General features: G+C 38.7%; 1 protein-coding gene across 4 annotated transcripts in view; it reads left to right on the top strand.

Moving 5' to 3' along the window:
* The window catches only part of CLSTN1 (calsyntenin 1), a 35019-nt gene extending 22528 nt beyond the window's left edge, over positions 1–12491 (top strand). For 2 of the 4 annotated variants that reach the window (XM_090122941.1, XM_090122942.1), the window contains 10 exons: positions 45–207; positions 2092–2142; positions 3879–4036; positions 4681–4829; positions 5305–5531; positions 5922–6092; positions 6668–6813; positions 8265–8400; positions 8933–9117; positions 9847–12491. In XM_090122941.1, the coding sequence (XP_089979067.1) occupies positions 45–207; positions 2092–2142; positions 3879–4036; positions 4681–4829; positions 5305–5531; positions 5922–6092; positions 6668–6813; positions 8265–8400; positions 8933–9117; positions 9847–10041 (1581 nt within the window). In that variant the 3' untranslated portion in view covers positions 10042–12491. The remainder of the gene's footprint in view (positions 1–44; positions 208–2091; positions 2143–3878; positions 4037–4680; positions 4830–5304; positions 5532–5921; positions 6093–6667; positions 6814–8264; positions 8401–8932; positions 9118–9846) is intronic. The other 2 variants (XM_031613571.2, XM_031613572.2) reach the window with 1 other exon arrangement.
* The last annotated feature ends 77 nt before the right edge of the window (positions 12492–12568 follow it).

Genomic DNA, 12568 nt, shown 5'->3' on the forward strand with positions numbered 1-12568 from the left:
TTTATTTTAATATTAAAACAATTTTTAATACTTTTTTTATTTAGGTTTGTGACAAAGAATGGCACCATTATGTCCTCAATGTTGAATTTCCTGCAGTAACACTTTATGTAGATGGTGTTTCGTATGATCCTTTCCCAGTGACTGAAGATTATCCACTTCATCCTTCAAAAATAGAAACTCAGCTAGTAGTTGGAGCATGCTGGCAAGGTAACTGTTTACAATTGTTAATACATTTAATTAGGTTTTTTTTTAATGAGATCTTTGTGGTTAGCCTAGCAATACATAGCTAATCTTTCTGTTGCATGAAAGATAACTTCTAATATTTCTTATTGAATATTTTTGGGTATGATTTTTGTTATCTGATATTTCTTCTTAGTCATTTTTTTGTGTTGGTTTGTTTGTTTACTGGCTGTGTGTGTATGAATGACAAAGCTACTCACCAAGTAGCATTACATTGAAGAGGTTTCTCTGGAATGTGTGAGGATATAGATAGATAATTTCTTATTAAGAACAGTTGTAAGGTCTTATTATGGAGAATGCTAATTTCAGGTAGGTTGAATGGCACATTTTAGAAGTGTTCTCATAAATCAAAGTGTAGCCAGTAGACAGTTCAGCTAAAAGCAACATAGTGATGCTGTCTCTTGGGTATTTTATCAGCTGCTTATAGAAATATAAGAAGCATCTGCTTTATTACATACAGACTTTGGTTAAATGACAAAATTCTGCAAGCTGTAAAATGCTGATTCATATTCTCTCGTTCTTGTGAAATCTAATCTGCAAACTTTGAGGAAAAAAGGTAGCAAGCATCTGACTGTGGAGCACTGATAGCTGATTACTGGAGATCTCTGTAACAAAGCTCTTGCTTTGCAGTCCTGAACTGAAATGTTTGGCTTGCTGACTAAATTGCATCCTGGGTGGTATGAATTGATCTTTTGAGTCAGAGCAGTGCTAAATCATTCTTGTTTTATTGTTGTTCAGAATGTAGACTGTAGTTGCAATCTGTCATAATGCAGAGAAGTAGCTTGTGAGTGATTGACAAATGGAAAACTTGGGACATTTCTATCAAATTAATAGTCTCATGTTTTATAATGTCTCTTTTTTTCTTTTTTTGTTTGAATGTTAAGGGTTTGAAGTGTGACTGGAGGTTAAATTATCAAAATATTTTCTCCATCAAACAATATTTGTGGGAAGTCCACTATCTTTCAGCATTTATGTCACTTTAGTGTTAAATTCATTTTGTTGTCACTTTGAGTCAATTAATTATTTTCCCCATAATTCATCTCACGTTCTGTTTGTAACTTTCCAACTATCTGTTTTAGCTCATGGAGAAATTAGAGTGGCTGGTTTTCATGAGACTGGCAACCAAGTTCTAGCTGAGCATATGGATTGTGTAATGGCTTCTATATACTCTGCATCATAACAAAAGCATTTAATTTACAAAATTCTGTGCTTTCATACTGGCCATATGATATGATCCCTTAATTTCTTACTTTTTAATACCAACAGACTGAAACAGGAGCACTAAAAGTCTGGAAGACAAGAACTTTTTGGTCTGCCTTTTTAAAGGTTCCACCAAAGGTCTGATTTGTAGGCAATTAGAACACAAAAGGAAAAAGAGATTTGACAAAAGAGTGAAGTTAGAGCACGAGGCCATGAACTTTGCCTTACAAACATTGTTAAATAAGTCAGGCTGCCCCAAGTTATATATACAGCACACCTCTAGGTGGGGAGAAATTGTATGCTTTTAACATTTATTTAAGAAGGTTAAAAGCTGCTTTGGGGGTGGGTTTTTTTTCTGTTTTGTTTTGTTGGTGTTTGTTGGTTGTTTTTTGGGTTTTTTTTTTTTGCATACTTCCATCTGATAAATTGACTGGTCAGTACATGTGATGTTATTATTAGAGGAAAGCTGTGTCAGTTGTTAGACCTGCATCTCATTGGTGGTCTCATCAATAGTAAATTGTCTTGTCATGAATGCTACTTCTGAGGAACAGTGGTGGTGTGTGTTTTCTGTGACCCAAGAGAGAATTTGCCAAACTGTAACGACCTGGTCGCTTCCCTCTTTGTCCTACTCTTTGTCTTGCTCTTCTACAGAATATACAGGAAATGAAAATGACAATGAAACCCTACCTGAGACCTCTGCAGGTTGCTGGAGTTTTTTCCCTACTGTTTTATTTCATTTTTAAGCCAAGACATTGCTTCATCTCACACACAGCATGAAATGCAGGCATTGCGTTTGGGCCATTGACCTTCACATAATCCTCTCCTAGGCTTGTTTCTTCATTGTGCCTTTATTTCCAGAGCTTTACCAGCTGATTTTTTTTTTTGCATTGTTTCTTTTTTTTTTTTTCCCAACCAATTGCACACCCATGTACAAATTTGCCACCATTTGTTTGCAGTGAAGTGGTGTAAAATAAGTTGCTGATGCAAAATTTATTTAGCTACAATTTATTTAATCCAGTTTTGTTAAAATCTAAATACACCTCATCCTATATGTGTGTACACACATGCATGAAGGTATGTTTGTGCATAGCATAGAGTCATTCTGTAGTTAGGAAGGATCTTTGAAATTGGGTAGTCCTGCTTCCTACTCAAACAATTTTGTATTTAAATCAGATTGCTGATATATAAACAATTCCCTCTCATGATTGACAGTGGACTGGATACTCATTTAATGAGAAAACCCTTTTGCTCCCAGTTAGGTCTGGCAAGCTATACAGTTTGTTCTGTATAGTTTAAATATCCTGAAATGGTCTAAATAAAACTGAGATGAGATTTCTAGCTGTGCGTCATGTTTTAGTTTGGCAAGGATGTAACTGAATCCAGGAGCTAGATTCTGAAGCTGTGCAAGTCTCAACTGGAAATAAGATTTGTAGCATAGCAATTAACTACTGAAAACTTCTGAGTTATGTCAGGGATCTTTCATCACCCAGAATCTTCAAAACAAGCTTAGATACCTTTATAAAAATCTCTTAGCTTACTAAGTGATGACTTTGAAATACAAATTTCCAGGTGGAGTCCTATGGCTGCCACTTACTAGTTCACTTGGTGATCATTTGGTGTAATCAAAAAAATCGAATATGTCAGATGCTTAGAAGACTGCAATTAATGTAGATGTGTAAAACTAAGTGACTTGAGTTTAAACTCCTTGCTTTAATTCCATGCAGAGGAGAAGGCTTGGTTAGAGAGGACTCGTTAACTCTTAATATCTCCTACAGGATGAGCTGAATCGTAGAATTGTTTGAGTTGGAAGGAACCCTTAGAGGCCATCTGGTCCAACTGCAGTGAACAGGGATACCTGCAGCTCAGTCAGGTGCTCAGAGCCAAGTCCAGCCTGACCCTGGGTGTTTCCAAGAGCAGGGCACCCACTGCCTCTCTGGGCATCCTGTACCACTGCCTGAGTGATGCTATGAAGTTTATTTCTCTCCTTTGAACACAAATAGAGCCTGAAATGATTGGCTTAGTCTAGAGAGTTAACAGCTTGAGGACTGATGCTGTTGGTTCCTACATAGTAGGCACTGCTGTTTTTATAGGGAAAACTCTAGTTGGAGTTAGTACCTCATTGTGAGAATTCAGGATTCGGTTCATTTATTTGGTTCTGAACACCACCTCGCTGTATGAGCAAAAGAAATTTTTGTTATGGAAATAACAGTTCAAGATGGCCACACCGTCATGTTTTGAAGGCCATGTGCATGGTGAACTGTTGAATTCTTTATGCTTGAACGTAATGACAAGGTTAACACCCAGAATGGATGAAAAACTAACATGCATGTCTATAATGTGCTGTGGAGCCAGAAAGCAAATTTGTTATTTTACAAAAGAAAAATAGAAAAAAAAAAAATCAACATCTTCAAAGATTTTTCCTTTCTTTCTTTCTGAAGGTGGTGAGCTCCGCATGGCTCAGTTCTTCCGAGGCAATCTGGCAGGTTTGATGATTCGTTCTGGTAAACTGGAAAACAAGAAAGTGATAGATTGCCTGTATACCTGCAAGGAGGGACTGGATTTGCAAATTGCTGATGGTGTTGGCAAAGGCGTGAAGGTAAAGTCATATATTAATGAAAGGGACTGTGTATGTTATTCTGCTGATAATAGATACACATTTTGCAAGTAGTTAAGTAGGGGCATCCTAACTAAAATAGGCTTATTTAATTGTGGCATGTTGCATTAAAGTTACATGAAAACTAGCAAATCTTTCTAGTACAGTCATGGTCATAGCAGAGTTTAAAAGCGAAAGTTATGGTGTTCTCTGGAACTTGAGAAAAGAAATTGGGTATTTGAAAGCCTCAGTTTTACCAGCTACACCAGATAGAGATTCTTACCAAGCAGCGTAGTAGAATTAATCTGACTTAGATATCTTTTTTTTTTCATTATTCTTATTTTTCATAGTAAGGTTGCATGAACAAAGCTAAATTTATCTTTCGTGTTAGCTGTCTGCCTATCTTACTGCTTCACTTCAGAACTGTTACAAGTGCCTAGATTTTCTTCATGAAGGACAAAATACTCAGTGTATTTGACTGCAAGAAGGAAGTGAAGCACAAGGCCCATAAATAATGTCCTCCCTGCTTTGAATACAGATGTAACCATCCCAGCGCTTACCTGAGTAAACAGGGCTGAACTTCTGTTTTAATTACCTGATCATTTTTCTATTTGTGTTCCCTTTTTTTCTCTCTTCTATAATTTCAGATCCACATGAACCCTAGTCAGTCAGCAGTGACCATAGAAGGGGATGATATTGACAGAGTTGATAAGGCCATGCAGCACATTTCCTATCTGAATTCTCGCCAGTTCCCCACACCTGGAATCCGGAGGCTTAAAATCACCAGTACTGTCAAGTATGTTCTAGTGCTGAAATAATGCTTCTCTGTATGGTGATATTGAGGCCTGAAAAGATGTTGACATATCTCAGTTCTGATATACAAAAGACTTTTATTGTATCTGCTGTCACATTTGAATATGGCAGCTGTTCCCAATACTGGGAAAACCCTTTTCTTTCTAAGAATGTAGTAAGGAAGATGTAAGAGGTGAAAGATTTATCAGTGAGAGGAAATACCCAGTGTCACAAGCTTCAATGAAGTTGTTAATCTGTACTGTTAGTCATAGCATAGAAAATGGGGCAAAATGTTAAATGTAAGTAAAAATTAATTGTAAGATTGTTCCCTTGCTGGGGAATTCTTCCAACACAGCTGATGAACTTATCTGAGACTCCTGGGTCTGAGATAGAGCTTTTTTAATTTATTAAGTAATTACTGTGCATAATTGTGCCTCCCTTTCACATAGCTGCCTTGGCTGCATTTCTGTATCTCATAGGTGTTTCAATGAAGAGGCCTGCGTCTCTATTCCTTCTGTGGAGGGATATGTAATGGTCTTGCAACCAGAGGAACCAAAAATCAGCCTCAGTGGCATCAACCATTTTGCCCGATCTGCTTCAGAGTTTGAGAGTTCTGAGGGCATTTCCCTCTTCCCTGAGCTTCGCATAATAAGCACCATTACACGGGAGGTGGAGCCAGATGGAGATGGGGATGAGGATCCTACAGGTAACATCATTTCTGCTCTGAGCTCTTGCTTACCCTTATTCTATTCTGTGATCATATTGGAGGTTCTTCCTCTTGCAAAGCAAGAGGGATTTCTCCTGCAGTAAGAATCTAGTAGGAGAAACAAGATGTGCATTGCTTGGGAAAAAGCGTAGGTATTCTGCTCTGAGCTAACAGAAATTTTCCTGGAAATGGTACTAAGTTCAGGCCATTACCTCCATGCAAGTAATCCCTTATTTATCATTAGACCTTGAATACTTGGTCTCTTTACTTCAGGCCCAGATTTTAATGTTTGATTTGAAAGAAGAGTTCTGCTTGCATGGGATATTTTACAGTGCGTGGACTCTTGTCTTTGTTTCTGCTTATCTCCTTGGTGGTTCCTCTACTTTTTAGTACAAGAGTCTTTGGTTTCTGAAGAAATCATGCATAACCTGGATACGTGTGAGGTGACAGTGGTGGGAGAAGAACTAAATCAAGATCAAGAAAGCCTGGAGATTGACATGACACGATTACAGCAGAAAGGCATTGAGATGAGTAGTTCCAACCTTGGCATGATCATCACAGGTGGGACTTAGTTCTTTTGCTCATGCAAGAAAGGTCTGAAATCAATGTGCTCAATAGATGGCTTGTAACACATTACTCCAAATAGCTCATTTTTTCACTGGAATTTCAGGCTCAGAGGTGTTTGCGCTGTTTTGTGGAAAACTGATTCTACAACATAGGTCATTCTAGAATCTCCTTTCTTTGGAGACTTGGCGTCCTATAAATTGCAGGTTACTTCTTAAATGTGGAAGTGAAGTATACTTTGCCCCCTAGAAAAGGCTTTCTTCTTGCACAGAGAATCCAGTGATGTGGAGTGTGCATCATTCCTTTCTTCTTGTTTTCAGAGTCTGTTATATATTCAAAAGAAAAAATTTTACAGGCTATGTGAATCTCAGATTTTACCACAAAGTAAAACCACAAATTTCAGTATAGCCACGTGTGTCCATCTGCCATAACAGTGTTACTTTTGATTCTGCTGACTGAAAATCTATCTGCCAAGAAAACTTGTTCAAAGAAAGGGAGTGTGATTTGTAGAGTATATGGTGTTGCACTAGGCTTTTGCAAAGTAATTGTTTTCCTTGTTTCTCTCTCTGCAGGAGTTGATACTATGGCTAGCTATGAGGAAGTCTTGCATTTGATACGCTACAGAAACTGGCACACTGTTTCTCTTTTTGACAGAAAGTTCAAATTGGTTTGTTCTGAGCTTAATGGGCGCTATGTCAGCAATGAGTTTAAAGTAGAGGTATGTAAGTTCTTCTGATTGCTCTGGAAGGTGGAGGGTCTGCAGGGATGGGTGGATGATAGTCGTTGCCTCAACTGATGGATTATTGATGAATAGATCATTAAGATTTTTGTCCTGTATATATTAATGAACTTGTGCATCTCAAGCAGTATTTTATATATGTTCTCTTAATCCTACATTTCATCTTTAAGTGAGGCAGCCTAAACAGAGGTGAAGCAATTGTGGAAACTGTTGTGTTGTAGCAGAAGTAATGTGGCTGATGGAAGCGTGAAGGCAGAAACATTGAATGTGAAAGACAGCGTATAAATTTTGGGGGAAAAGAAATGTGAAGGAACTATTAGAAATGCTGTGCTGACCAGAGACTTGAGTAGCTTTCATGTATAACTCACAGGTTTCTGTAAATGGATTTGCTGGGCCCTTTACTGTTTAGATTGTGTGGTCCTTCAAACACTGATAATAAGCACTTATGTGGAAGCATAGACAGGCTAGAATTGCATTTCTTTTGCAGTAGAATAGAAGCTAATTATTTCAGCTTCTGGAACGTGAAATTATGTTGAGTGGAACTGTCATGTACCTCTGCATCTTTCAGCTCCAAGCTTGAATTCCTGTTTTTTAAAGCTGACTTGGTCAGGGTGACAGTGAAATTTAACAGCTGTATTTACCAGTAATTGAGGGGATATGGTGGGCTGGGAAGTTAGGTTGCAGAGCCTAACTAATTAATGTGACTTGGTTTCCTGAGGAAATTCTCTGAGCTTGAGTTGGGAGCTTCCCAAACTATTGAACTGCAAATGCTTTCCTTTTTCTGTACTGAACTTGCTCTCTTCCTGTAGTGCAGCTGGTCAGGTACCCTGTATCACAACAGTCTCCCAGAGCAGAGATATATTTAGCTCTGCGTGTTTGGCAAGGAAACATGAAATATGCTGTGTGACATTGAGTTTGTACTTGTCAAAAGCCAGCTATGCTAAGCATGGCTTAAACTGCAGAGAGAAGTTTTACCTTAATCCTTGGTCTGTAATACAGATTTTCTCTTTGCTGTTAGCTGAAGATAAGCAACAGAATAAGAAAAGATGGGAAGGAAGAGAGTGTAATTAATGTATCATACATCTTTATATACTGTTATTTCAGAATTAAAATGGCTGGCTACTGAATTGGATAATGAGCTGGCTTTACCTGGGTTATTCTCAAATACTGATGTCTCTGCAAAAACTTTGCCAGACCAACTAAAACAGAGTTGAAAGCTCAGAACTGCAGGATTATATGACATGGAGCTAACATAGGAGGAACTACTGGTTGGAATGCTTGTTCTCTGTGACAAATCATAGCTGTGGTCATTGAGAATGAGATGATTACTCAGGCAAATTGAGAAATCTTTCTTTTCCCCCCCCTTTTTTTTTTTCTTTTGAAAGGTCTACTTGTATTTCTGGAATTTAACTGTTTCCTTTTGTACTCAGGTGAATGTTATCCACACAGCTAACCCCATTGAACATGCTAATCACATAGCTGCACAACCACAGTTTGTACATCCGGTGCACCACACATTTGTTGATCTGTCTGGTCACAACCTAGCTAACCCTCATCCATTTTCAGGTAAGAATTCTCAGTCACAGAAGTTCTGCTGATTTTTTTTTTTTCTGGTGTTAAACTGATGCGGAGGCTTCTTGTTGCAAAGAGGTTTTTTTGTCCCCTCCAGAGTTAAATCAATGTGTTAGACTAATAAGTTTAAGCAGCTTCTTGATCCTTTTCTGCTGTTGCCCAAACAAGGAGCAGCAGCTTGCTAGAGATCTACAAAATATCTCCCTGCTAGGAGGGCAGCTCTGCTGGTGCACACGTTGGAAAACAGGAGGTGTACTGTTCTTAACAGAGTCTATAAGACCTAAATAAAGAACAGTGAGGAACAGGGTTGTTATTTCTTACAAATAGACAAGGAAAGAATTGCAGTTATTCCCTCAGTGAGTTCTACAGGCTTTTCCTTATGCAGACTGCCTCTGTGAAGCTACCTATAATATTTTCATAATGCCATTTCCCTCTTGTAGGTGATGGGAACACAGAATTAATTATGATCATTATGTAAAAATTGCGTATCAATATAGTCTAAGAAACTCCTTTTCTGTTGTTGCAGTTGTCCCAAGTACAGCCACTGTTGTGATTGTAGTTTGTGTGAGTTTCCTGGTTTTTATGATTATTCTGGGAGTGTTCAGAATCCGAGCTGCACATCAGCGAACAATGCGTGACCAGGACACTGGGAAGGAAAATGAGATGGACTGGGATGACTCTGCATTGACCATCACTGTGAATCCTATGGAAGTAAGACTGGTGTCTCAGCAAAAAAAAAAAAAAAGTTCACAAAAAATGCCCTCTTCCAGTTTTAACTGGTATGAATGTACATGGACAGAGAGTAGAGCAAAAGCAACCATAGAACACAGACAGAACAGACGTTAGCACTTTGAGTTTTTAATTGATGCTCCAAAGTGACAAATAACAGGAGCAGTTATGTTTGGGGCATGGCTTGTAGCTTTGTGATACAGAGTGGGGCAGGAATCACTGGACTCCAGCATCAGGTGTTACAGCTCAGTGTCTAACACTGATCTTTCAGTGCTGTATGCTGCCTTCATCACCATCAGCTTTTTTCCCAAAGTACAGAAGTGCTGAAACACCATCTGTATTTATGATATTGATGTATCTGTCTGCTGTGGTTGACATCTGAATTTTTAGAAAATCACAAGAAAAATGTGCAACCTTAATGTTACTCATGTAACATACTGAAAGATCCTTTTCTGGTAGAATTTGAAGTACTGGTTTGTACTTGAGTGAGTTTGCTTAGTGTGACAGGATTGATAGGAATGGTGCAGAACCAGAACTATTTTAATGAGCTTATTTAACTTTTTATTTTCTAGTTGCCTAATTACTGCTGAACTTTTCAAGCAATAAGAAATTAATAGCTCTTTTTCAGTAAGAGTACCTTGTGCTCAGATTCAAAAGAATTAAAGGACTTTTGGCCAGAATGGTAAAAGCAGCTGATTTCTGTCTTAACAGACTTATGAAGATCAGCACAGCAGTGAAGAAGAGGAGGAGGAAGAGGAAGAGGAAAGCGAAGATGGAGAAGAGGATGACATCACTAGTGCAGAGTCTGAAAGCAGCGAGGAAGAAGAAGGCGAGCAGGAGGAGGACCAACAGAATGTTAACAGACAGCAACAGCTGGAATGGGATGACTCTACCCTCAGTTATTGATTCTAGCTGTTCCCTTTGTCTTTGTTTCTGCTCTAGAAGACTCCACTGTAATGCACTCCATTGTTCCCAAGGATTCATGGTGTTTAAAAAAAAAAAAATCATTCTGGCCAGTAGATTCAACCAACACACACCCCAGTGTTTGTGTTCTGTCAGCTAGTTCCTGATGCTGTTTCTAGAGTTGTAGTTAGCACCTCTTTTCCCTCAGCCATGCCTCAGTGACTGGATTTTTTTACACTATGTGAGGAACCGCCCTGCACTTTTTCGTCATGTCATCTCAGCTAAGTGACTGCAGATCTGTAGCCATTGCACATGAATTTCTGAACTTTTTATTTTGCTCTGTGAAACAATTCCAGCTTTGTTCCTTTTTGTCCTTCTGAAAGATGCAAAGATTGCTTGTTGACAAAGGGTAAAGCTGCTCATTTCAGCCTGTTGATTTCTTTTAATTTTTTTTCCCAAGTTAGTGCATGTGTAAAGTGGCAGAATGAGGTTAATATGTAGAAGATTAACAGACTTTTTAATATTTTGTAAATATATTGGAATTATGTAATTATGTCATTTGTGGTAGTGAAAACAGGGATTGGGGTTTAAAACATGCTAAAGTAAAAAATCATGAAGCATGAAATAATACAAGTCTCATACTGCTGCAGCAGGAGCACGGGCACAGTTATCTAGTGTAGATGTGTCAGTAATGCAGTGTCCTTGGCCTTGACTGCCATGTTCATTCATGCCCCACTCTGGTTTTTCTTATTTTTGTTTTTAGTCTCCAGTTTCCTTTATATTTGCAGAGGGAACAGACAAGCTTATGAGAAACTGTAAAGGCTTTTAGGAACTTCTGCAGAGGTTCAACTGCCCTGCCTAACGGTTTGTTGGTTCGTTTTCTTGTTGTTTTGTCATTTTTTAAAAAATTTTCCAGTGAAGTTTTAGCATAAGCACTGTTTAAGTTATTGGGAGAAGAACACTACATGGATGGTGGGCAAAATAGGCTGTGGTGTGCTGTCACAGCACCTGCTTACAGCAAGGCTGCCTGTGGTGCAGCAGTGGTCTGCTGGCGTTGCTGGTAGAGTGCATTTTGCTTAGTTGGTTGGTTGTCCCACTGGTGATTGAAGCTGGAAAGCCTGCGACCTGTGTACCTGCACACCTTGGCTACCAGTCTACATAGATAGGTATTGAGGGGGTTTTTTTTTTGACTGTTCAGTTTTTCTCATTTGGGAATGGGAGGGTTTGGGGCATAGCTGATACCATTTCTATTAACGCACTCCTGCTCATTCCCTGTAGCTCCTTGTACAGTAACTTGGACTGTTGGTGTATTAAGCCTTTGTTTACACTTAGTAATTGTGTTTTCCTGCTGGTGAAACTGTAGAATAAATTATCCAACCAGAAAACCTTGGGAATCACATTAATACTATTCCAAGTCATGGCTGATTTTGATTGTTTCTGATGAAAGTTTGAACTTGGAATTGCAAAGGACTTTTTTTAAAATGACTGAAAGGTACGAAAAGTGAGTTATGACCCCATGGTGCAGAGTGCTAGTTTTTTGAAAGGCAGGACTTGTCCATTTAACTTTATTTGTCCTATGCAGAGCCTCGAATAATGAATACCTTCTTACTTGATTTGTTTTTTTTTTTTTATGTTTGGAGGTGGATTAAAGAGTAACTTGTTTTGCTTGTGACAGGAAACTAGGACTCCACTCCTCAGCACGGTAAGCAAAGTTCCATTTTTTTGTTTGCAATCTGCCCATGTTCCAGGTGCACACAGCCCGTGTCACAGCAGGCTCCTTAGTGGCCAGCAGCACCCAGCAGGGAAACGTTGCACTGGATAAGCCTGCTAGAGGAGCAAGCCAAACGGTGGGAAAGGAGTGGGAGGAAAAGGGTCGTAACTCAAAAAGATAAAGATTGGTCCAGATGTTTATAGTTTTGATTTTCAGAGCAGACCTCTTCTCTAGCACGCATCTTGCCTCCTGATGGATGTAATGGGATCTAATGGTGGGTTTTACCTGGGGGTAACAGATTTGACTCTGTGGAGTGCCTTTTACAATACTAGATGGACCTGGAAGCAGGAGGGAGAACCCACCCAATGAGCTTACTGTTTTCTTTTTTTTGTGTTGTTGGTTTTTTTTTTTTTAATGTAAAATTTTAGATTTCTAAAATGGGGAAATGGTTTTGACTACTTACGTGGTAATATAACTGCTAGTTTTAAGTTAACTGGGAAACTTTTAACTTATGTCTGACAGTTGTCTTGTGTTAATGTGTAGAAGACTTATCCTTCCATATACTGTCACTGTAGCTGCTGTATTTTAGACTAAAGCTGATCATGAGTTAATGGTAATACTGAGAGGTTGTGAACGTCCTGATGCAGTTAGTAGCCACTGTGGGTATAACTCTTCAGATGCATATATTGGTAAAAGGTCAGTTTGGAAAGTCTATAAGCTACAATAAATTTCTGGTTCTAAAGGTTGCTTGCATTTATTTCTTCCTGAATGAAATAGAGTTGAGTCAAATCACCCTAACTGTGTATTTGTTGGCCTAGA

The sequence above is a fragment of the Phasianus colchicus genome, chromosome 22, assembly GCF_987193195.1.
Source record: "Phasianus colchicus chromosome 22, bPhaCol1.hap1.1, whole genome shotgun sequence".
In the NCBI taxonomy this organism is placed as follows: domain Eukaryota; kingdom Metazoa; phylum Chordata; class Aves; order Galliformes; family Phasianidae; genus Phasianus; species Phasianus colchicus.